The sequence below is a fragment of the Quercus robur genome, chromosome 6 (assembly GCF_932294415.1).
Source record: "Quercus robur chromosome 6, dhQueRobu3.1, whole genome shotgun sequence".
Taxonomy (NCBI): Eukaryota; Viridiplantae; Streptophyta; class Magnoliopsida; order Fagales; family Fagaceae; genus Quercus; species Quercus robur.
In genome coordinates this window covers 27,288,278-27,314,549 of record NC_065539.1, presented here as the reverse complement: position 1 = coordinate 27,314,549, position 26,272 = coordinate 27,288,278, and the positions used below count along the sequence as shown (strand labels likewise).

General features: G+C 35.1%; 1 protein-coding gene across 1 annotated transcript; it reads right to left on the bottom strand.

The window, feature by feature from the left end:
- Positions 1–1,895: 1,895 nt before the first annotated feature.
- On the bottom strand, positions 1,896–26,272 carry LOC126688391 (uncharacterized). Its single transcript, XM_050383062.1, has 15 exons — positions 25,727–26,272; positions 25,482–25,650; positions 25,165–25,352; positions 24,634–24,894; positions 23,511–23,594; positions 23,323–23,370; positions 23,097–23,161; positions 22,371–22,419; positions 14,791–15,037; positions 12,324–12,445; positions 10,205–10,285; positions 10,029–10,103; positions 3,677–3,882; positions 3,384–3,534; positions 1,896–2,328 (listed from the first exon to the last, which is right to left on the bottom strand). Exons 1-15 carry the CDS (start codon positions 26,096–26,098, stop codon positions 2,131–2,133), a joined length of 2,316 nt encoding a protein of 771 aa, XP_050239019.1. The 5' UTR covers positions 26,099–26,272; the 3' UTR covers positions 1,896–2,130.

The following is a 26,272-nucleotide window of genomic DNA, read 5'->3' as shown; positions in this document are numbered from 1 at the left end:
ACAAGTCATAACTGAAGAGCAAGAGAGCCTAGAAAGAACCAGATTTTGGACTTTTATCAAATAGCTAGAGGGCTCATTGCTTCCATATTTATAAACTAGATAAAGAGAAAAAGTCCATAAAAATTTCATTCTTTTCCTACTTTCTTATCTTGGACTTTTATCAAATAGGTAGAAGGCATCATATCTATATATACTAGATAGAGACAAAACAGAGCAAGAAAAAGATACATTAAATAGTGAAATAAGTCTTTCTTACATACCTTGATCAGTCATGATTAGTTGCAATGGTGGTGTTTGGATTCCAACAACCACTTTAGCAATAGTATACAGACAAACATTTTCAGCAAGTCTGGCAAGCAAGAGCGATGAGAATGGTGTCATTGGTGTGTATTGCGTGAAGGGAAGATAAGAGAAACTAAGCTGATTTAAAAAAAAAAAAAAAAAAAAAAAAAAAAAAAGGTTTTTGAAAATTAGGTGAGAAGCGGGAGAATGAATTTGGAATTTAGAATTAAAATGTATTTGAATTACACATACCCAGTTTGGTTTTGTGGAAATTGAGTTAGAGAGATTGAAAGAAAGAGGCAGATAATGGGTTTTATTGAATTTCAAATTTAGGAAGCAGGTGTTGATTTAGCCGATTAGTGTAGAGTTAGGTTTCTTTGCAAGTGTGGTTAGTGCCTTGGTAGAAATCTGACTCACTTTTTTTTAACAGGTGTCACCAAGTCAGCTGTCTTCCCGTAGGTTCTAATAATTTTTCAATCGGACAGAAGTACAAAAACTCAATCAAGCAACAAATAAATGATACCAATTAAATGTCAATAAATAGTTAAATGGACTACCAAGCTAAAAAAAAAAAGTGTTAAATGGACTTTACCTTTGGTTTTTAAGCTCACTTGATAGGAGGAAATAAGTAAAACGGTAATTGTTGAGAGAGTTGATTTTTTAAGCTCACTTGACAGGAGGAAATGAGTAAAACGGTAATTGTTGAAAGAGTTCACAGAAAAAATGGAGAAGAGGAAACTGTGTTTTGAAATGGTTAGCAAGAGATTCTGAATTGAGTGGGAGATAGGTGCAATTTAACAAATTTTCACATATTTTAAACTTTCAAATTTACATTGAACATAAAAACTATGTTTTGAAGGAGTTTAGCAGGAGTCATTGATTTTGGTGGGGGTAGGCGCAATTTAATAAATATTAGACATATTGCAAAATTTACATTAAAAATTTGGTTTAAAAAAACACTACTCTAGTTGAAAAACTTCCAAAGAAGTGTTCTACTTTGATATTATATTTTGAAACAATATTTTAAGGGAACATGTGATCTATGAAAATAAATATTGTGTTTTGAAAGAGTTCAAGAGTTACTGATTTGGGTGGAAGTGTACGTCAGAGTAGGTACAGACGTACAGTTTGTTAAATTTTGAACAAATCCCAAAATTATAAAATTTACACAAATTGTCTTTTGGAACACGAGCTCAATGCAAAAGTGTAATAAACTAAAATTGTGTATTGGAAACATGATCTCTAAGCAAAATTATGAAGAAAAGAAACGAGTTTTGAAGGATGTGCACATTAAAGGTGCAAAGTTTTGCACAAATTTGAAGTTATTTTATACTGAAATTGTGTTTCCAAAACACAATTTCAAAGCAAATATGTTTATATCAAAATAATATTTTCAGAACATAATTTTAGCGTAAAATAACTGAAACTACAATCATGGTTTTCAAAAACGATTTTAAGTTGACTATAAAATTGTGTTTTCAAAGCCCCATCAGCTCTTGACAGGTCAGCAATATTTTTTTGTTAAATTTTGTATTCTCTCAAATAATTCTAGGGACACCCAATTGTACATTCAATTTCACAACTTGCTAACTTGTTTGACTAAGTGGTAAACATTTTCAACCCACTATTGATTATATGGACACACCAAGTTTCATTGACCATTCACAATCGCACAAGTCTACTATGAAACAACTAATAGTTAAGCAGTAAACCACCTAATACCAATCACAAAAATATCGGTCACAGCAAATCCCGGTCAAAACTTATAACTGAATTCCCAAAAAGTTTTCCTTCTGGACCAGTGACGTTTTACATATATTTCAACTCAGAAAGAATCTCTAGAAGCTTTCACTTGAGATATCTGACCTTCTTTGTACCATCTAAAATTCTTTGGCTCATCTCTGGATGTTTGAACTTCAACAGTTTCCCAAGCTTTAAAGCAGCTTCAGGGAAGCAACCTTCCCCAATACAGGACTCTGAACGAAGAGCAAAAAGAACTTCATTGACTTCTTCCTCAAGCTGAAGGCAAAAGAGATGGCTAAAGACCTAACAATAAACATTACAAGTAACAAATTAGAATTAATGCCATATTTCAGAGGCCAGTCTACACAAATACCACCAGGCATCATATAACATGGATAATCTAATACGGCAACAATAGACAAAGTCTAATAAATAACTTTGCCATAAAAATTCCAGAATGCATTCTAGCCAATTTAAAAGTTCAAGCAAGCAAGCATGAACATATAGAATGTATGTACACATGGAAATATAGTTATCAAGACGACAGTTCAAAAGAGCAAATTCATTATAAATAACCCTTCATTATCTTACACAAAAAATTCCACAGGCCATTGTGCAAACATTCCATTCTAAACTGATTGTTATGAAAGCAAGGATCCCATTGTAGTCATAAGATTATCAACCATGGGCCCCAATATAATATATATCTCATGCTACAGCCCCCCATCCCATCATATCTCAAAGTAGGGCTGTAAAACCAGTCGAGCTGCTCATAAACAGCTCAATTTCAGCTTATCAAAATGCTCATTTGGGCACATTCATTTACTAAATTAACCATGCTTGAGCTCAAGTATGAAGTTTGACTGAATGAACCAAACAAGCTCAGCCTTGAGATATTCATTAACACAAATATAACACTTTCTATGATTAATATATTGAAACTTTAAAAATAAATGTCAAAAAATGCTTTTTTGTTTCACATTTTATAAAAAATACCACTCTAAATGAATCAATTAGTAACTTTTACAACAGTTTTGCAACTAATATGCATTTACAAGAGATATTAATATCAGTTCCTTAAGTAAAAATATATTAAGTGAATTTATGTGACCGACTCAACAAAATTCATGAACAAGCTTGAGCTCAATGGGAGATTAATGAGCCCGGCTTGAACATAAAAATCAAACTCATTCTACAGCTCAAGATCAACTTGAACATGTTAACAAGTAATAAAACTAAGTTTCAACACCTTAGTACTTGTCTAGTTTACAGCCCTAATCCATAGCCCTGAAATCCTGGGTCTACCCCTAGTGAAAATCTTTCTTAAATGAGTAATAAGACATATTCTCCAATCTCACCGCTTTCATCCTTGAAACAACCATGTCTTTAACGGCCGAGGAACGCGAGACCAAATTAATGACAAAGAGACCTTGCTCAGAAAGGGAATCTTTCACAATCTGAAGGAAAGACTCTTCCACAAAATCTGCAGCAGGGCAGGTCAGTCCAGAGCTGTACGAACAAACAATAATCAATAGATATAATTAATTAATTAATTAATTAAATTACTAAACCTCACATCATAAAATAAAATAAAAAATGCAATTTCTCAACAATGATACGTTCAGTTACAACATGTATTTAGTACATGTACCTAGAGTCTGATGAGTCCACATCAATAATCACTATGTCAACCTTCGTAGTCCCTCTGCCTTCTACATGATATTCCATACAATTTTCATTTGGAACGTAATTTGAAGTGCAGGAAGTATCCCCATTTCCATGAAAAGCAGATACTTCATTAGCTTCTACAGAATTTGCAATCTCTCTAACATACTGGATCCCATCAGCAATATGCACCTGAAATGTCAAACAAAAATTTAAAGAGACAAATAAAGTATAAACACAAAAGAATATAAGATAGAAAGGATGCCAAAAGTAGAGATACACAATCACTTTTTACTACATACTTATTAAAACTCTACATGAGTTAGCTAGACCTCTATCTAGTCTCTCCCAAATCGAATGCCTATCCCTGAAATGATTTTGCCACGTAAATTGAGAACCTAAATAGCCCAAGTCCATGAATCCACATGTATCAATAGCAACCCTAAAGATTTGCATTTGAGCATGATCTCTGTTACTACCTCCTTTCTTCTTCGTACTTCTAGCAATTTCATTAAAGTCACCAGCACACAACTAAGGCAGATTGAAACGGCTTCTAAGTTGGCAAAGAATATCCCAAGATTTGTGTCTTTTCTGCGCATTAGGCTCCCCATAAAAACCAGTGAATCTCCATGCACTCTCAGTCCCCTTCCCAATAATTGAGTCTCTGATTTTTGGAGGAAGTTTCAATCGATATGTTGACTGAATTTTTCCAATACATCACATGAGCCCCTCCTTTGTGAATTCTTGGAACTAAGAACATGCCATCAAAGAGAAGATTTCGTTTTATTTCCTTTAGCCTTGCTTCATCTACCCATGTTTCGGCTATAAACACAATGGAGTTATTTTTTTGCTCAGACTAAATCACCAAGATCCTTCCCTGTAGGTTCTCAAGCCCACAACAGTTCCAAACTAAAAAACTCATTGATCATGGCGGGGCTGTTTAACAGCCTCCACCATTGCGTTGGATGTCTCTTCGTCACCTTTTGAAACCTGCAATTTCTTGCAAGGTAAATCCAAGTGTTCTTCCTCCCTCGACCTACTGCTTCTTTTACCCGAGCTATGAACCTGCATGATTAATTCTTCCCCATGTTTTCCCCTCACTAAGCCCTTGTTTGGGAGGGAATAGAACGGAATGAAAAAAATAATTTTAGAATATTCTTCTTTTCCTTTGTTTAGGAGTTTTAATCTTCCCTTATTTGGGAGTTTTAATGGAGGGAATGGAAAGTTCATTCTCTTATTTGGGAGTTTAAGTGAAAGGGAACAGAATGGGTAGGAGGGAACACTCATTCCTCTATATTCCCTTAAAACCTCAAATTTTCATTCCCTCTGAAATTGGAAGGAAAGGGAGAGAATGGAATTAGATTTAATGAATTTTTTACTAAAACTTCCAAAATACCCCTATATACTTAATCCTTTATTTTAAAACAGTGGTCTAATAGTAATATTGTCATAAAATAATTTCATTCCATTCCCTCTATGTTACTCCCAAACAAGATTACTTACATTCCATTCATTTTATTATTTTCCATTTATTTATTTTAAAACTTCTAATCAAGGTTACTTAATTCCATTTCATTCCATTCTTTTCCATTCCTTTCCCTTGCTTAAATACATTTCATTCCATTCCATTCCTCTCCATTCCCTTATGATCATTCCATTCAATTCTCTTATGAACTCCCAAACGAAACCTAAGCGTTTCCTTGATCTCAGATTAGACGGGTTATCCAAATTGCTTGATTTCACCGATTCAGCCGAGATTTCAGCTTTAGATATAGCTGGAATATTAGAGTAATCCTCTCCTATAATAATGGCATTATTTTCAGGAAGAGAGCAAATAGAAGAATTCAAGGTTGACCCACCTTTATTGGAAATATCCTCCTCGTCAAATTTAGTCAAACTTTCTTCTATCTCTTGAAGTACATTTTCAAAAGATTTCTGAGAATTATGGGAAGCTAAAATTTCAGAATCTGGGGTTACCATAATATTGGGATTAAAATTATTTGAAACGGGGGGATTTACAGAGATATGCTCCACCAGATCTGAAATTTCCTTAACCGTCAAATTATTTGAAATTCCTCGATCAACTGTAGTAACTCCTCCAAAAACGGTGGTTCCAGAGGTGGTTGATGGAGGAAACTCTTTAGCCACGGACACCGTGAAAACTTCTTCTTCCTCCTCTTCAAAACCCTAGACTGAAACCAGTCTTCTTGACTGGTTTAAACAATGGAGCATGAAGCCATCTTCCATACTCGAGTATCTATGGCCAGCGTGCCTTTACCAGTAATCCGTTTTCCAGTCTTTATCATCATGAGAAATTAATCCACACCAATAACAAAATTCTAGAATTTTCTCATACTTAAAAAGACACTAAGCCCTCATTATCTTCTCCCAAAAGAACTCAACGACTTCTGCAGAGTTGTCTTGATATATCAATGTTGACTCTAATCCTCATGAAATCATAGCCCATTAAATCCTCCTTAAACTGGGAATGTATAGCAGTGCCCACAATATTCCCAAGATTTTCAGCTGTCTCTTCATTCAGTTTGTTCACTGGTAAGTCATGTATTTGTAACCAGAAAGGAACATGAGTAAACTGCAGACCACTGATAGCTCTTCCACTTTCATACCTCTGAAACAAAACTAGGTGCTTGTCAAATCTCCATGGTCCATCCATTAGAACTCGTTTTGCATCATTATTTGTCTCAAAAACAAAAATGATCACATGGTTCCCGACATCTTGAGCTTGAAAACTCCTACGAGTCTTCCATAAAGGCTTAAAAGTTTGGCCAGTGGCCTCGATGTTGAGCACTTGTTTAGTCAGGAATTTTGCTGCAAAGGCAAACTTTGACCTATTATTGTCTTTGGTGAGGTTGACGTAAGGAACCTCTTTTTCTGTGAGAGAGACGATTCCAATCATTGAGAAAAGAATCCATAGAAGACGAAGAATAAACAGAAAAGGTTTCCCCACCCCAAAAAGAAAGCCCCACAAGAAGCACATACTCATACCAAATATACAACTATGCTTTTTCAGTTATGAAAAAATGTTATTAGAAACATGGACCCAAACACAACTTTGCATTATGAGTACTTTAAAAACACATGTTTTCACAACACTTTTTAAAATTTAAACCACAGTTTTTGCATCATTTTGGAAAATTTTGTTTGAAATCGCATACCAAACAGGCCCTAATTTTGTGATGTCTCATTTTACTCTATGGTCTTTGGTTTACTCACCTACCCCTAGATTGGCAAACTCCTTTACCCATAATCTTGCTGCTTGTGCAGTTTGTAACTCAGCCCTAGGGTCCATCTCCATCTCTTCCAGCTTGGATTTTCACCCAGCAAGTTTGAGATAGTTAGGTCATTGGAGCTTTTTGTGTACTATTGTTGTTTGTCTTCTTTAAAAGGTCATTATTCAGCCAAAAAACACTAGGTAGATGTAACTATATAATGCAAACAAGAAACAAGGTGCATCTAACTATATAATGCAAACAAGAAACAAGGTACATGGTCCCTAAGGTCCAAATGAAAATTGTAATGCTAACTAGTTTCTTTGAAAGAAAAGGAAAAACTTAGGTATAGTTTCTTGAGTGCAGTATATTAGGTTCCCCAATAAAATTCAAACACAATTATATTGACCAATGAAGAACAAACAATATTATCTTTTCCATTAACAATTAAATTCAAAAACAAATACGAACCTTAAGGAACTATACCTAAGTTTTCCCCTTAAGAAAAGGAGCCAATAAGAAATAACACACTCATATCACAACGTACAGATCCATAGACCCAACACAAAATATATCAACATAACTGGGCATTAAAAATCTCTTGAGCTTCACACTACTTGACATTGAGAGCTTCCCCCACCAAACCATTCAGCTTGATAAAACACAGTGTTGGTATTTACAGCAACTGCCATTTTTGAAACCCAAAGAATTACGAAGTGTATCTTTTGAAGCATGATAATCCCCTATTATGTATTCAAGAGAACATGAGAGAAATTCTGGAAAGCATGGACACAGCAGTTGGGCTGCTGTGCCCGTGTCCGACATGGCGGAGACACAAGACACGCGTTGGACACAGCTGCATGCATGTCCCAGCCATTTTTTTTTTTATATAAAAAAAAAAATGAAGGACACGGCCATGTGAGAGGGAAAAAAAGGCAGAAGAAGGAGAGTACAGAAAACGAGTATAGGTGAGAAAGAATAATGAATGTTTAGGAGAGAAGTGAGATGAGAAATTTAGATATGAAATACAATGAGTAGGTGAGAACTAAATTGCTCTCACGTGGGTGGGTTTGGGGAATGGGAAAGTAGTTAAGGAAACTTCATGGAAATTTACTTATTTACAATTACCCAAAAAGGTTGGTTTTATTTTTAAAATAAAACATAAATGATTGTTTTTTAATAACCATCTACTCACTTTATTTGATATTTATTTTAAAACAATTATATAATAGTACTTATGATATTAGTAATTTTTAAAAATAAATAATATTTTTGTTATAAAACAAATTTTGTAGGCTTTGAAAATATATATGTATATAATTATTTAATTAATTAATATATGTATCCTTGCCATACCAGTGTCTTAATTTTTCAAAAATTGCCATGTCGCCATACCGTATCCGAACTCATACCCACACCCATATCCATGCAGGTGGTTCCTAGGAGAAATTCTACCCCAAAAAAATAAAATAAAATTTAACCGTGGTCTTAACATTACACCAACTGCTTCCTTATGTATCTAAGCCACTGGTAAACCCATAAATAGACACTGGTCTGCTCAAGAATCATACGTTTTACACTAGGAGCTCTAAATACCACACAAAACACTGGAATCGCCTTCCTAATATCAATTCCCTAATGTTTACTGAACCTTACTTTCCAACACTCCAAGAGACCGATTGCAGCATGCAGCAGCACCCAACTATTCCCAAACATACAGAACACCAAGCTCTATAGTTCATGAGCAAAGATACAATGCAGAAGTAAATGATCCACTGATTGCCCATCCACCTTACACATACGACATCAGTCCACAATCTTTATACCCCTTCTATGCAAAAAAAGCCACCCTTGCTGGAACTTTTACCCTCCCAATGCTTTGCCAAGTGCTTTGGTGCCTCCATTTCAAAGCTTTATAATAAGTTTAACTTGGAAACCCTGACTTATTGATGAAAACCAAATCATCTTGTCATCTTTCAAGGGATCAATGCACACAGCAAAAAGGTACTCTAAGCATGTAGTCATAAAGCTCTAATTCCCAACTAGAATAGGGTTCCAATGAAAGTGGTCAGCCCATTGTAATAATCTACCTTCACAATTCGCATCTCTGTCCCCTGTTATGGTGTAGAATTCAGGATTCACATCCTTAAGTAAGTTGTCCCCACACCAACGATCCTAAACATAACAAGGATATTTACTTGACTAATTCTCACATCCCACCCCAACATGACTCAGGTACACTGAATGTTTACTTGACTAATTCTCGATTCATACCCTATTTTGAATTGAGTAAATCTCAAGAACTTGGTCCACCCATTCCTGATATGCATCCACAAACTCACTCAATATACTGTGATCTATAGATATCAGAACACCATCCACCACAAGACACCCTATATTTGTAATCATTTCTCTTCCTCCAAAGAACACCATCCACCCCAAGACACCCTATATACCATCACAACCACTTCCCAGGTAGTACTTAATTGAAAACCAACTTCTTCCTAATCCCAAACCTCCTGAAGAAAAAGGATTACAGATCACATTCCAATTTACAAGATGGGATTCTTGCTCCTCACTCGTACCACAATATTTGCCACACCAACTGGCAAAGGAAACAGGGATAGGTAATAAGTTGGAAGCAAGACTGCAAACTTTTAACAAGAGTTTATATTCCTCCCATTGAAAACATGAGAAATTGGTTACTGGCTGAAAACTGGGTAAGAACCCTCTGCTTTGAAGGAGGGGATTATTATATCAAGGATTAAAAGGATTCAGAGTCCAAGAAAGCAATAAAGGTATCAAATATGGCAAATAAAGGGAAAAAAAAAAACTTGAGAGGAGAATGTATATACTTGTGAATCATGATATACAATCAAAGAATGAAAGATGGAAGAACTTCTTCCAGTTAGTCATCATCTTAGACATGTTTCTTAACCATCAAGCTGAAATTGTATGACTTTCTTTTTTGATAAAAAGTGATGTATGTAGGGACAAACATCAGGACTTTTTTTATGAACAATAAAAACAGAAGGAAATATTTTGCATCTAAAAAAATAAACAAAATAAAAAAGATGAAAAGAAGATAACAAGAGTATAATAAACTACCTTTAAACCTTTATCTTCAGTAAAACCAAAGTAGTCCCTTGCAAGATTGAGAATCACAGGATCTAACTCCACCATCTGTAAATATGATAGTCTTCAATTAGTCCAACTAAGTGACAACTAAATCATATCCCTTCTATTTTTGGAGGAGGAGGAGGATATTTGCAAGCTAAAATTACCTCAATATGTAAAAAGTGTATACATTCATGAAGGAACATAGGAAGCAAGCCAGCTCCAAGACCTATAATAAGTGTTTTGACCTGAGAAAGATGACTTTGTAAATTACAGAAACAAAACAAAGCAATCTCAATATCTAGAAAAGGGAAAAAGAGAAAAAGAACAATATACATATGAAATGGGTTTAAGTTACACCTGGTGTAAATTTATTACACTGTAGATTTCTAAAAGATCTAACAGTTTTAAAATACTACCACCCATATATCATTAAACATTTATTACTTTCCAACTCACCTAATTAATAACACCATTTTTTCTCTCTTATTTATTACATTCACAACAATCTTAACATTTAGAATTTACAGGGAATAAAAAAACTACAAAATCTAAAAGCATGGGTCAATAAGGAAATCTTTTTGATAACCAAACGCTTCGTTCCTATGAATATTGCTTTGATAAGTTGATTTGATTACCAAGTGATAATAAAAGGAAAGAAAATAACGTAAAATCTTGTTCTTACCGTATAGAAAACCATAAGACAAGACATGCCTAAGTTAAAGATGAGAAAGGAAAAATATTTCATAGATAAGACCATTAAGAACATTTGATCAAACTAATACCATCTAAAATGTAAAACCTATAATCAATTTTCCATGTTTAACCTTTGTTTAAAAAAAAAAAAAAAAAAACCATGTTTGTATAGATACAAAGAGAGAGAGAGAGAGGAGAAGCAAATCAAGTGGCTTACTCTTTCTTTTTAAAACCTATAATCGATTTTCATTTTATGTTTTGAATTTCTGTTTTTATTGAAATAAATAAAATCATAGTGATGATTCTGGTGAAGGTGGAAGTGAGGATTATTTCCCCAGTTGATTGGCATTGAGCATCTTTGATGCTGTTTGTACCCAAAGGTCCCAAATTGGTGACCAATCACCACTATGATGTTATTGGATAACATCCTTGATAGTTGATAGTATTGGGTAATATCAAGGTCCCAAACTGGTGAAAATATATTTCCACAGAGACCCTTGATAGTAATGGATAATATCCTGCCACTGTTTGATTCTCAGGAAAAAAAAAAAAAAAAAATCTTACCACTGTCCCGAGTTTTTTAAGAATTTAGATTCTATGTGGGAGCTCGCCAAGCCATTCAAAGATACAAACCAAGGAGAGAGCTTAGGATTTGGGAGTGCTATACCAGTATATATGTTTTTGACTAATATTGGTGTTTACCAATTCCTTACCAATTGCTATGGAGATCGGGTGAGGTGGGAGACATACGATTCTTTTGTGCATAATGAATTATAGGAAAATGAAAATATTGTGGTGTGAAAATTTAGAGTAAAGAAAATAAAATTCAACCGTAATAAATTTTTTACAAGGGTACAAAACATTTAATAACATAGTTGGAGATAATTAAAGCAATTAGATCACTTATTTATATAAGGTTGATAGCATGGCCATCAAAGTGTTTCTACCATTAGATTTATTATGGCTTATAAAAGGATGAACTTTTACATCAGTTGTAACTTTAACCCAACTCTATACATATATATAAACAATGTCAAACTAATTTCTAAATCATATAGATCAATACAGACAATATGTAGGATTGATGTTTATACTTAAAAATTTCCAAGGTGGACTTAAATGGGTCCCTTTTTTACGTAAATAAAAACTCTACTTCAAAAAAGGAACGGTCAAGTAAACATTCTGTGTACCTAAGGGTCACTAAAGAATTAAAGTTTAAAATGTAGTCAATAAAATCAAGAAAAGAAAAGGAAAAAATTGGACCACTGTCAGGGGCCCCAATCATACAGAATTCTTAAGTACATTTAAGCCTGCAGAGTGTTCAATCTCATTAAATGGGTTCATATCTTATACACGGGAGCATTGCCAATTACCAAGCAAAGCTGCCTTCCTCGTGTGTAAAATAGTAGTAGACCTACAAATTTTACTAGGTCAAACAATAATCAGAAGAACAGTTTTCCTTATTGAATTAAAACCAAAAAAGAAACAAATTTCAAGAGTACAAACATGACAAGCTGGTTTTTCTTCCGCTTCTTAATAAGTAAAGCATATTTCGGAAATGACTAACATCAAAAAATGAGCAGTGCTTACAGTTTCTCCTGTTGACACCACACTTTCCATATAAGAAGAAATCAACACAAACCCAGAAATAATTCCTGTATGATAAGCACTAGCCAAATAGCTATGATAGACCTTCAGCTGGTTGCTCAGTTCTGTCAGATTAAGAATATATTAAATTAACACAACAGGAAACAAGCAGCAAAATAGGATGCACTTTTCTGAGAATGGCACTTGCAAGTCTTTCCACAACAAGTTTTTTCCTCAAGTTGAGATGGCATCCAACAAGACACATCAAATGTCATACAGCCTCACCACCCATGCATTTTGCTTGCAAAAATGTGCAACTAGTGGCTGCCACATCCTTGTTCACAAAACTAATGCAAAAAGAAAAAACTTGAATTTTATTAGTAAGGATGAAATGCTGTAAAACTATGCATTGGAACACACTGAACTACAAACTCAAAAGTTTTTAAAAAATTGGTGTAGAAAACCAAAATTAACATGAAAATATTAAAATTTAGTTATGTTCAGAAATTCACTTTTCAATTTTATTTTTTTCTCATAAATAACATGGTTAATAAGACCATCATGTAGCCAAACAAAGCCATTCCTGATAACATTGAAATTATGTCAATGTCAATTAGCAATGTTTTGGCACAAACAGTAACAACTGGCTTATGCCAGGAATCATAATGGTTCTAACAAAACCATAACAATTTTATGCTAGTCACGACCTGCTAACTTGTGCAACACATGGAAAAGTTCAATGAAAGTATTTATTTATTTAATGGCATGGAACCTCACCAAGGCAGGCCCTTTGGACCCATCCCTGGGAAGTAAACCACAAATACACGACCCCGTCCACTAGAGCAGTGTATCAAGTAATCTATGGGAACTCTTACTAGGGATTGAACCCAGGATGTCTAGGTCTACAGCTCATCCCAAGTCTCCAACCATTAGGCTGCACCCTGACAGGTCAATGAAAATATTTATATATGATAGATTTAATTAACAAGTTTTTTTTTTTTTTTTTTTTTGGGATAAGTAACATAAAAGACTTAATTAATAAGTTTTAATAAATATATAAAACAAACAAAAAAAAACTATAGAAAATATCAGAAGTACTTTAATTAGGATTTGCTTACAGAAATTAAACATAATAAAATTATAATTTTTTGTGTTGGGTTGCTTTAGTCCAATAGAACCATTAGTTCCAATTGATTTCAACTCATAAAAGTATAACAATTCAGCACTCTGTATAAGTTATTACACTGAAAATTAAAAAAACCATATATATACAAACTACATGCTAATGTGGGAAAATATGAGCTTTTCAGAAGCTTATGGCAGAATCGCGAGTTAAAAAAAAAAAAAGACGAACAATTTCATTATTATATAGATAAATCAAGAGTTTCAGTATGGGAAAAAATTACAAATAAATCATGAAAAATACTATGATATCTTTCCCTCTTTTTTTTTTTTTTTGATAAGTAATAAAAATATATGAATCAGAAAAAAAGAAAAGAAAAGAAAAAAAAGAGTCATTCAAGTATACAGGAAGTATATTGCGGCAAACAATCAGTTACAACAATTGCATAAATCTAATAAATCAACAATAGAAAATAAGGAAAGGTTCCCCAAGGCTGACAGCCAATCCAACAAAGTTCTATAAAAGAGCTACTTGAGATTAGACATAGAACTTTCGGTATCTTCAAAACTCTTGCTATTCCTTTCCCTCCAAATGCACCACATCAAGCAATGGGAGATAACCATCCAAATGTGACCATTCCAATGACAACCACACCGACCTTGCCAGCAAACTAAAAGCTCAACAACATATTTTGGCATCACCCAATAAACTCCAAAAAAACCCAATATCATGGACCATAAGTCTGAAGCAATAGGGCAATGTAGCAAAAGGTGATCAACAAATTCACCATTACATTTGCACATATAACACCAATCTGTAATCCTTATCTTTCTCTTCCTTAAATTGTCAATTGAAAGAATTTTACCCAAAACTGCAATCCATACAAAGAAGGCTACTCTCGGAGGAGCCTCTGAACTCCAAATTATTTTCCAAGGGAAAGGATGATCACTGGTACTGCATCTGCACCTACAAAGAAGGCTATCATTCTCTCTTATTTTCTTCATTTCTTTCTTCTCCATCCATAGTCCCTATTCATTGTACATGTAATAACCTATCTCTCATATTCCCCCCGTGTTTGTGTGCGCATGCATGTGAGAGACACAGAGAGAGGGAGAGAGAACCAAAAAAAAAAAACATCTATGCACACCAGTTGTAGTAGCTTAACACAGGAGTAACATTTCTCAAATTATATTGAAAATGGAAAAATAAATCTGAAAGAAATTCATGTACCACACAATGTCAAGTAAAAAACAAATAATATATATATGGAAAAATGTACGATTCAAGCAAAACCATGCTGCAAAAGAGTGACTAGATTAATAAGAATCACATCAAAGGCATCAATACCAATTATTTTTTTAGGTCCCCTTCTCTTGGATTTGGAAGATGAGCTAGTTTTCTTCCTCTCAATCTGATTAATTTTCTCAGATCCTTCCTTTGCTAGCAAAGCTTCTGACTGCACCAGACTTCCAGTTCTTTCAAAAATAAGGCGACGAAATATCAAATCTCCAGATGGCAAAAGGCGAACATCAACATCAACATTTTCATAAATCACATCTTCAACAATTACTGGTCCACTCAATGGAGATGTGACCTAGAAGGACAGATAATTAAGGATACTGTGAAAATTGTTTTCTTTTTCTGAAATTTTGTAGACAATAAATAGCTCCAGTGAGATTCACTTAACAGTCAAAGTTCATAATGGTAAAAAGGACAATTGACAGAATAGGAAGCCAAATTGCTGAGAGGAGGCTAAGAAACCCCTATAGTTCTTTTCAACAACAAACATTTCAATTTTTTTTTTTATAAGTTAAAAAAGTTTTATTGAAAAGGTGAAGAGGGCAAAGCCTGGTACACAAAGAAGTCGAGCAAAATAAAGAACCTAGGTTTAAAGATAGATAGATTTAAAAATTCAAAAAGAGTAGAAGCAAAACCGCCAATAACCCTCAATCAATCAAATAGTGACATTTAAGAATAAAAATCTCAATTAGAGCAATGAGGCATCAACTCCATCAAAACATGATATTTCCTTTATTTATTCCAATTTCAACACTTCCTTCAAGAAATTTTTTATAAGTTCCAATGAGATTTTTTATAGGAGGACTTAAGATTCTAGTCAGTGTATGATGAGGGCTACCAGCAATATAACAATGCCTTTTTACAAAAATCCGACACTAAAGATGCATTCCAGCATCCAAAGAAACTTTGCTCTTAAAATCTTCTAAATTAGACCCAAGAATGATAGAAAACATGAACAATCAAATACATTCTAGGATCTCTACCACTCCTTTTTCCTTTTTTTTTTTCCTTTTTAGGAACTTACACTCTTCAAAAAAATTTCTCAATTTTTATTTGATGATATGGAAACCAACCAAGGCAGGGCCCTTTGGACCCATCCCTAGGGAATAAACCCTAGATACATGGGCCACCAATCAAAACCGTGTATCAAGTAATCCGAGGTAATTTTCAGAATAGCAGGAGTTTGCCATACAATATAGTTAGTTAGCAAGAACCGTAAATAAATGAGGAAAATAACATCTCAAGCCTTAGAGGCTTGAGTTCGGTGGAAAAATCGAGTCGCAAAGACTCGAGTTCCAAAGAAGAGAACGAATGAAGATGGCGATGAAGATGAAGAACCAAAAATGGGAAGAAGATGCAGAACAAGGGAAGAAGAAGCAGAAGTACTGATCAGCCCGTGATTCAAATTTACAATAACTTTCCCGAATCCTAGACTAAGTGGCACTGAATACTCTTGCCGTCCATTGACTTCAGTTGAATAAACTTCAATTTCAGGTGGGTATCGATGACACTCGCAGGGTACAAAAGCAAGGCACAAAAGAATTCCCATCCACTCATCGCACCCATTAAAAGGCACCTGTATGTTCACTTTTTTTATTTTGAAAATTCGATTCATATTTGGGTTGTGGGGTGAATATCTTCGGAAACTCTGAGAAGAAACAAAGGAGCTACAAGGCAGGAAAGTAAATGGAAAAACTCGAGTTCCATGTGGATCTTTAGAGTTCTAGCCTATCTAAACAACCTTAATTTGAGTTTAATTGGGAATTAAAGTCTTGGAAGCTTATTTAAGTTTTAGTGGGTCTTAAACTCTAGCCCAAGTAGGAGTGTTATTTTAGAGTACTAACTGGAGTGGGATTGATCTTCCTAGACTGAATTGGAGTGTTATTTTAAAGGTATATATACTGGTTCTTTTAAGTCAGTTACGTGAAAGGTAGGGAGACACTGCAAGATTTGGAAAAAAAAAAAAAATCAGTGTTTAGTGTATAAAAGATTAAGAGTAGAGAATTAGGGTTTCTCAAAATTGAAAGGATAGAAGAACGTGGCATTGCTAGAGGCAGCCAGCAAATTCATTTTATTGAGGTAAACATCCATATATGCATGCCTTATTGATATCTTTGAACACATATTTGATTATGGAACCTTCGTCTCTAGGCTGCTTGAAAATATTAGAATTATACTAACAGTTGCATAAGAATAGAAGTTATCATGGAAGTGTTATTATAGACATGCATTATTTTATTTGATTTTGAAACAGATCCTCGTATATGTACGTGGAGTAGCATCACATCCTACATAGGTTAAGCACTTGTAGATGTCCTAGGGTGGTGTTCAGATGGTCTACGTGTACTTATATATAGGTATAACAGATTTTAGTTTTAGGGAATGCATTACAATTATATAAAATCTAGAATAGGTATGATGTATATTAGAAAGATATGTTAAATTTTATATTGCGAAATCTTCTTAGTGGCTAAGGAAAAGTTTTATAAGAGGACTTTTTGGTTATTCGAAACCTGCCCTTATTGAGTTATTTAATCCTTAATTAGGTTCTAGTTGACATCGTTTCAGACAATTGAAGTGAAGCTTGGTTTAGTAACTAAAGGTAAGTGGACTTCAGAATATGACGTCTCTCAAGACGTGTATATTTATATATATATTTTTGGTAAAAATATATTTATATATACATAATTGCAAAAGTGAAGTTTCAAAAACTTATACCATTGTCAATACTTTATACATACCTGAATTTTAACATTTCTTGTATGTTACTTTGAAATTGTATATGTTAAGAATGACACAAAAACTATATTTTTGAGAAAGTATTCATTATATGATATATGATTTGTATTGACAATATTGTAATAAAGTAAGAATGTTTTCAAACAGTCAGTTAGACAGTTTGCAACTTTTGCCAACATAAGGTTAAGTGTTGGTCTTCGATCGATGCAGTGTTATTGTGGTGTGGTGCAGTGTTATCGTTTGCTCTTCGGAGCCAGTGCTATTGTTTGCTCTTTGGAGCTAGTGTTGCCTCTTTGAGGTTAGTGTTATTGTTCCCTATAGGAATCACCCACCAAGTTTTTAGCAGTTTATGTTTTTGTCTAGCTAATGTTTAATGTTTTCCATATTAAACTACTATTTTATTGTTATTGACCTTTGTAAGTAGAAAAATTGTTTATTACTATAATATATTGTTTCTATCTATTTAGTGTATTTTGGCTAACTAAAATAATTACTATTTTATTTACTAATTACAGTGTTATAGTAAATGTTTTCTTTCTAATAGTTTTATAGAATATATTATAAAACTGTTAAAACTATTTGTAAATGTTTTACAAAGATTATATTTTGTCAATGATACTATTGTTTTGTTTTGAAAGACATCCTTATGTTATGTAGTCTCTTATTGGGCTTCTATCTCACCCCCCTTTTTCCACCCTTTCAGATTAGAGCAATGGAATATCTTTTGGTGGTAGATCATTGGAGACATAGATTTGAAGACTTCTTTTGGAGCTATGTTAGTGAGGGGCTGTTTTATTATATTTTCTTAGGATAGTGAGTTTAATATTCTTGAAAATATTTCAGATTGTATTTGGAGACACTATTGTTAAAGTTTTAGTTTGATGGATTTTATAAGAAAGACTTGATGGTTTGATTCTTATTTGTGGATATTTAATTACGCTCTGTTCCATTATAATAAATGTTGATTATTTATAAGACAGGTCGTGCATCTAAATCCTTGGTATGGGTTTGGGGTGTTACAAGCAGAGTTTGCCTACAACTCATCTACCAATAAAACAACTCAACACTCTCCCTTTGAGATTGTTTGTGGGATGCAACCAACCAGTGTTCTTGATTTGTCAAGCTTACCATTACCCAAGAAGGAGCATCTAAAAGCCACTGAGTTAGCTGATTTCATACAACAGCTACATGTAGATATTAAGAAGAAGATAGAGGCCAGCAATGCTAAGTACAAGGCACAAGCTGACAAGAAGAAAAGGCAAGTGATTTTTAAGGAAGGTGACCTAATATGGGTGATCCTGACCAAGGAGAGGAACCCTGCTGGACCTAATACAAAGTTGCAGCAAAAGAAGATTGGTCCATGTCTTATACTACATAAGATCAATGACAATGCCTACCAAGTCAAGCTACTTGATCATCTACATATTTCTAACAGTTTCAATGTACATCACTTGCTGCCCTATCATGACCCAGATCAGCTTACAACAAGCCACACTTGAGGACAAGTGTGTTCCAAAAAGGGACAATCCTGATGTAGTTCAATTTTAAATCTATCTGTTACTAGCTTTTGTTGTATAATAAGTAATTTCTTGTTTTACTTTTAATAGCCTTTATCACTTGTAACAAAAAGTTAGTTATCTGATAGGTTGTTAGCGATAAGTGCAATAGCCTATTAGTTACTTAGAGAAGTTAGTTAGGCTTTGGCCAAATCACATGGCAACCACATGGTGGGTTCTTGTAACTAACTCAGCAACTTGCTTATGTAACTATAAATAAGCAAGGCTACCTTCATTGTAACTAGTTGAATTTGAATCCAAGAAATCTACCTATGAGGTATTATTCCAAGAGCTAGTTCATTCTTTCTTTTCTCTAGGCAACTTAGCTTTCTAAAACATCTTTCATTTTCACCAATTTTTTTCTTCCATCAATTTCCCCAGTCATGTGAATGGCATCCAAAACTATCCAGTCTACATAAGGGCTGCCCCAAAGACTTTTGACAATGGTAGAACTAGTATTGTGAAGTTTGGTTTCTTGAAGACAGACAACATCACATTTCCACCCCTTAAGTAAATTCCTCACAACAAGCAACTTCTTGTTTTTCCCAAGCACACTCAAGTTTTTGGAAGAAAGCAATGCACTGACTCTCACAACAAGCAATAGGAAACCCCCCACATATGAACCAAAACCTTTGATCATTGCTCTCATCCATTCTGAAGCGCCTTCAAATCATCCTCCGAAGAAAATCCATCAATAACACTCACCTCAGTACCAAAATCTAAACCTCCATTAGGATCCCACAAAGCCAAAGGTGCAACAACCAAAGAACAAGTACCTGACCTCTTCTCTATCAACAAAGGATCTTCCCAAAACTGCCTAGGTGCAACAGCACCGTTTGAGTCAAAACCCAACTCAAATAGAGGACAAAAGCAATTAGAACCCAATAGTTGTTGCCTCTAGATATTTCAAATAACTCCAAGACTGGAAAAGATGATGAAAGACCCACACCTAGTGGAGTGACCAAGGAACCACCATTAGAGACATCGTCGGCAAGCAGATTAGCCTCAAAAGTTAGACCCACGCTAGCATCGGGTCTCAGAATCACTTCCGCTGCTTCTCTGCTTCGTGGATGCCCGAGTCACATAAACCAACAGAAATAGCCTTGAAAATAAGACCTACACCATCGCCAAAGCTCGAAAGAACTACCTCCAACCTCGCTTCAGCTTCGTGCAACAGTTTGGCCGAGCCATCGAACCCACACACCCTTCACGCAAGAGACACACCGTTTCCTATGTTTGGCTTTTATGTTTCCGAGGACCTAAACTCACAAAGGATATTGAGAAGGCTTTAAGAAGCCCAATCACGATATTTAAGGGAGGAACAACTATAGTGGGTTGTTTAATATTAGCCCACGCGATAGTCCGCTTGCCTTCACCCGATAAAGAAGTTGAAATTTTAAACCTAAAGTGGGCCTTGGTCCATTTCACACTGGTTTGACGTAAAGGTCTACCAAATTTTAAATGAGTAATAAAATTTGAGTAAACTAATCAAATCCCCAGATCTCTCATGCTGATTAACATGGCCAGAAATTTTAGGGAACTAATCAAATCCTAAATTCTCATGATCTTTTAAAACTTTCCAAACTTAAGAATTTTGATTGCTAACGGATTTTTCAAATCCACCACCACCGGCCACCACCTCTTTCCCCGGCCTAGAAGCTTTTTTCCCCAAGAAGAACTCAAGTAGTCTCATTTGAAGTGAAGCCCAACCACCCTTCTTTGACTCCCGATGGAGCCCGAAGACAACCACATCTTGCACCATTGTGATACTCAGAGATTTCCACACAAAAAACCACCCAAATTTGATCAACTAGTTATCTCCAAGATTTTTGAATTCTCACACATTCTTTTGAATGCTAAAATTCCAACAAGATAATTCTGCTAAACAAGCAATGATTCAATCCAAACCTAACCTTCCCACCAAATAAAGCCATGGTACTCACCTTGACATTCATTAATAGCATAGGAATTTATTCTACCACCAACAAAAACTAAAGAAAAAACCTTAGAATCGATACAAAAGAAAATAGAGTTCCTCTCTATCTCCCTAGTTTGCGGGTTAGGCTTGGGTTGAGAGGAAGGAGGAGAGGGAATTAGGTTAATTTGTGGGGGAGACATGTTTGGTGGAGCTTTGTGTGGGGGAGGCTTGCTTTGTGGAGGAAGGGATAGCAGTATTGAAAGCGGAGTAGGATGGGATCGTTGGAGAACCTGACCAAGATGATTAGGCAAGTAAAAAGGCTTTGGTAAAAATACATTATGTGGAAAGAAAGGTGGTTGTGTTGGGTAGGGTAGAAAGCGGGAGGGACCAAAGGGTAAAGGGGGTGGAATGGAATGGATAGGTGGAGGTAGTGGGGGTTGTGTATATGGAGGAGAGTGTGAAGGTGGTGGTGGATAAGGTTGTGTATGCGGTGGTGTTGGTATTGAAGATTAACTTAGGTAAGTCAAAGTTGGTACTAGTGGTTGTTTTGAGCAGCATAGGGGAATTGGTGGCTATGTTGGGATGTCAACGGCCAATGCTTGTAGAATTGGGTTTATGTTGATGTAATGGCCTAAGAGGCCCAATTATGTTGTAAGCCCTTATTGGGCTAACCCTAGTTTCTAGGCTCCATATATACCCTGTTAAGGGTTCACTATAATTGCTGTCTTGAGTATACAATAAAGATGTAACTGCTAAGCCTTTATTTTATGGATGTAGGCCATTTGGCTGAACCATGTACTCCCTTGTTTTTCTCTCTTTCTTGCTTCTGCTTTTCTATATTAATTTATTCTCGTCTTTAACCCTTCCAATGAAATATTTGGGTCTCCCCTTGGGTGCTAAATTCAAGGAGAGGGTAATTTGGAATCCTATTCTTGAGAAATTGGAGCAGAGATTGGCGGGGTGGAAGCTTTCGTATTTATCAAAGGGGGTAAGGTAACATTGATTAAAAGTACTCTTTCAAAACATAATCCACTTACCCACACAGCCGAAGCATAAAAATCAGGAAATCCCAACTAACATGATCATAAACTTTCTCCACATCTAACTTACACAACACCCCTGGAAACCCTACCTTTACTCTACTATCTAAACAATTCATTAGCAATTAAGATGAAATCCAAAAATCTGCCTACCTTTCACAAAAGAATTATGAGACTTGGAAATAATTCCAAAGCATCATCCTCAACCTATTAGTCAACGCCTTAGAAATAATTTTGTGAACACCTTAGAAATAATTGTTATATATTTCAACCAACTCTTGAGGATATATAAAAGTAACATCATCAACTTTATCTTCAGAGCTTGCTGAAGAGTGAAGACAGTAAATAAAACAAAATCATAAGAAGAGTTTTCACCTGGTGAATAATATTCCGTTGCTTGATCCCATCACTAGCCATCATGAACCTGTAGAAAACAAGACAATGACAGCATCTATGAAAAAAGCTGCAAATAATAGAGCAACTGCTTTTTTTTATATATAAGTTAATGGAGCAACTGAATAAATCATATCCAAACCAGAAATAGAACCATGAATGCCCTTGGAGAAAACAGATGATTGCTTACAGCATTGCAATGTAATGCATAACAGTGCAGTGAAAGTATACATGATGTCATGTGATAAGAGAATCATTCTAGGGTTAGGTATTTGCACAATCCCAAGGTATTAACTTCTTTTTGGATAACATTGATGTCGTAAAGCCTTTTCAAGCTCTCTCCCTCACAATCTATATATCAGAACAAGTCTAACTGTTACCAAATAGGTTGTACCCAATGCACAAAGCATATTTAACGAAGATCATTACCATAATTTTCTTGGTCATAGCAAGCATATATATCACAAAAATAACAAAAGGAGTTGGAATTCCAAAGAACTTCCATAACAAGCTTCGAAGTACTATAGTTGCAGTACTACCATGAGTAAGTTGCATCAACAAATGGTCTGTAAGCTATTTCATTGATTGGCACATCAAAACCAATTAGAATTTTAGAATCAACTTTAAACAATTAGTATCACTATGATTAAACAAGTGTCAAGATGATATAATGGCAAAGATTAAAACCAAATGATGTAAGAAACCTACGGAATTTGAGCTCCATTATCTTCTTTTCCAGGTGCCAATTGTTCCACCAGTGGAGATAAATCCTTCTGGAGAGATGCCAAAACTTAGATTTTAGAAAATAAATGCAGCCAATGGATGTTGCAAATATAATCCATGTCCTTTTTGGATTTTTCGATAAGTATGAAAATAGCACATTAATTTTCATTTTGCAATCACGTCTTTTTTACAAATTGAAAGAACATATTACCTGAATATCATCCATGCTAGCATTATTGTGGCAGGTGTCTAATAAAACCTTCATTTCGCACATAAAGTTTCATTTAGGCATTGTAATTATAACGATCTTTATTTTTTATTTTTTTTCTTTTAAAATAAAAAAATAAAAAATAAAATAAAAAAAGGATCTCCAAAATACAATTGCTAAGCAGAAGGTACCATTATGAGACGAGCAGCCTTTGAGCTTTCAACTACCATCCATTGTCCTTCTTCTGAAGAGAATAGCCATTCACGAGCCCGGGTCTGAAATCTAACATTCCGTTACACTTCAAGCAGAAGAACAAAATGATAATGAGTGCAAAAAAACCCAAGAGGGTACGCGGGTAGTCTACTAAAATCAAAAGGTCAAGACAATGATGCATGGTAAGTACAACCAATAAAGAAGCATAAGTATAAAAAACCCAAAGCATTTATCCACTCAAACAAAGTATGGAGGAATGAAGTCTTCAATTCATGAATCTATCTCTCACTCCCTTAAAAAGTCTAAGCATTCCTCTCCCACCAAATACCACATGAGACAGTGGGATATCATGCTCCAAATAACCACAATTTCTGTTTTTGCTTAACTTACCCAACTAGCTAGATAGGAAGTACACAACACTTCTTGGCATAACCCACTAAACCCCAAAAAGTGAAAATATTATATTTCACACGGGCAATGTAAAAACAGACGATCAATAGTCTCCCCATCCCTCTTACACATGCAACACCAGTGAAGCACAACTATCAGATGCCTCCACAAATTGTCAGTAGTTAAAATCAGGTAAATAAGAGCTCATATTAGGTTCTACTGAATATTGTCACTTTTTACTAAAAATATTAGGTAAAACAAATTTGGTTCAACTTAACAATGAACATAACCAATTCTGATGTGCCATCTTATGACATGATGCATAAACGGAACTAACAAATATTAAATTTTTTATAACCTGTAATTCTTTTTTTTTTTATAAGAATGATATATATACGAAAGTCTACTCTATGCATGAATAACATAGAGTTTTAAAGGACGAGAGGGAGGTTGGGGGGGGGGGGGGGGGTGGCGTGGCACAACAGGCATAAGAATGACCCCAGCCAATTTCCTTGAGCTTGATAACTTATAAGAAATGCTTCTTTTTACTTAGATAAATGAGGATGCAAGCTTCCAATCAAACCATAATTGGACAAACAGATTCTATCCAATTTCTGTAGCATGACAAAAGCAAAAACATAGTAATAAAATAAAATTATGTGTTGTACTATCCCACAAGTGTTTGGATCTAATAGATATGCTAACACAGACCTTAGGCACGATAAAAACCCCACAATGGTACATGAATGAACCAGAATGCTGCCGAGCATCAAGAAGTATGGCTCTATAACTGAAAAGAGAGCCCCCTTGTCCACCCAAAGTAAGCTGGAACCGACGACCTTGGCAAAGCTTTGTGAGATCCCCTTTCGCTCCAAGTTGCAGGTCTTCAAGTGAGTACAATATATGAGAACCATTGAAGTATCCTCTTCGAATTTGGTTCTCATTTTCAAGAGCTTCATTGATTCCACAAGCCTAAAAAAAAAAATCAATCAGATTCAATTAAAGCTTTAAAAAAATTAGAATTCCCAATTTTGATTAACTAAGTTTACGCTAAAAGAGGAAATTTATTCAAAAATATCTACTCCCTACTAACTTGATGTTTAAAAAAGTCTTAACACAAACCTAAACATGTTGGACTGCTCTTATGTTTCATTGTGTAAAATAATTTTGAGCATATGTCATACATTGCTAATGAAAAAGTTTTATTATCGTCCAGAAAAGAATGCAAGCCAGTTATTGTACCTGAACTCCATTACAATCAAGAGAATCATTATTGAACAATGCTGTTATCTCGTACAACGTACTAGACATCTCTTTCTCAGCAACTACCATAAATGTTTGAAGGCTAGGCTTACTGGATGGTTTCTGAGTCTGAGGTATGGCCTCAATAGTCATTTTCCACCCGAATCTCAACTTAGAGAAGAGCAAACCTGAAAAGAATGGAATAAGTAAAGCAAGCACCATCTAATATTATTTTAGGCAATAGGTAGGAAGGAAGAAGCAAGTGATACATTGGAAAATGGAATAGATGTGAACTAAAATGAGAAAGCAAAGAGTACCTAAAACATGAGACTCAGCCAAGGTAAGGCAAATAAATTTTCCCCCAGATTTCAGAATTCTCATAACCTCAGATAAATATTGAATCCCGAGCTTAGGGCCAAGTTGTGGCTCCATCAAAGCATCGAGTCCACCTTTATCAACAACAGCATCAAAAGTCTCATCCATGAACTGTAAGTAAGTAAATTATATTTTAAAAAAAAAACATCAATTTTTAGATCAAAATTCTTATTATTATTAGAGAGACCTGCATTGTCGTGATGTCCATAACGCGCCACCGCATTTCAGGGCGTTGACGGACGTTGCGGCGCAACATGTCGGAAATGACAACCTTGGAGAAGTCGATGTTGGTGATGGCCTTAAAGGCGGCATCATCGTACAGGTGCTCGGAGAGACGAGAGTTTCCACAAGCAGGAACCAGTATCTGTATATTCGGCTGATGTTGTTGTTGTTGTTGTTGGAGGTGGGACAATAGTGGGCCTCTGAGCTCGGCCCACTCCGCGTACCACTCGAAGGAGTCATCGCTGCCTCGGATACTGAAGAACCTGTCCCAGTTCTCCTTGCTCGTGAAGTCCCCTAGAGTTTGCAAAAGCTCCTCCCCTTGCTTTTTTTTTTCCATCTTGCCCTTTTCACTCTCCCAACTTCACCTACTTCTTCTTCCGGGTTTTCTCTCTAGGGCTTTCGATTTGTTATGTGAGTACGTATTTCGCAACTAATTTTTTTCCTTTAATAATTGTCGAAGATCTGTCTGTTCAAATCCGTCTACTGGGGATATTTGCAGGCTAGAGTGATG

What these genes read in the sequence shown, in the direction of transcription:
- LOC126688391 (XM_050383062.1), bottom strand. Translation starts at nt 26,098, where the DNA reads ATGGAAAAAAAAAAGCAAGGGGAGGAGCTTTTGCAAACTCTAGGGGAC. An exon ending in AACGGAATATTATTCACCAG is followed by an intron (nt 15,038 to 22,370) that starts GTGAAAACTCTT and finishes CTGTCCTTCTAG; the next exon opens with GTCACATCTCCATTGAGTGG. An exon ending in TACACTTTTTACATATTGAG is followed by an intron (nt 10,104 to 10,204) that starts GTAATTTTAGCT and finishes TCATATTTACAG; the next exon opens with ATGGTGGAGTTAGATCCTGT.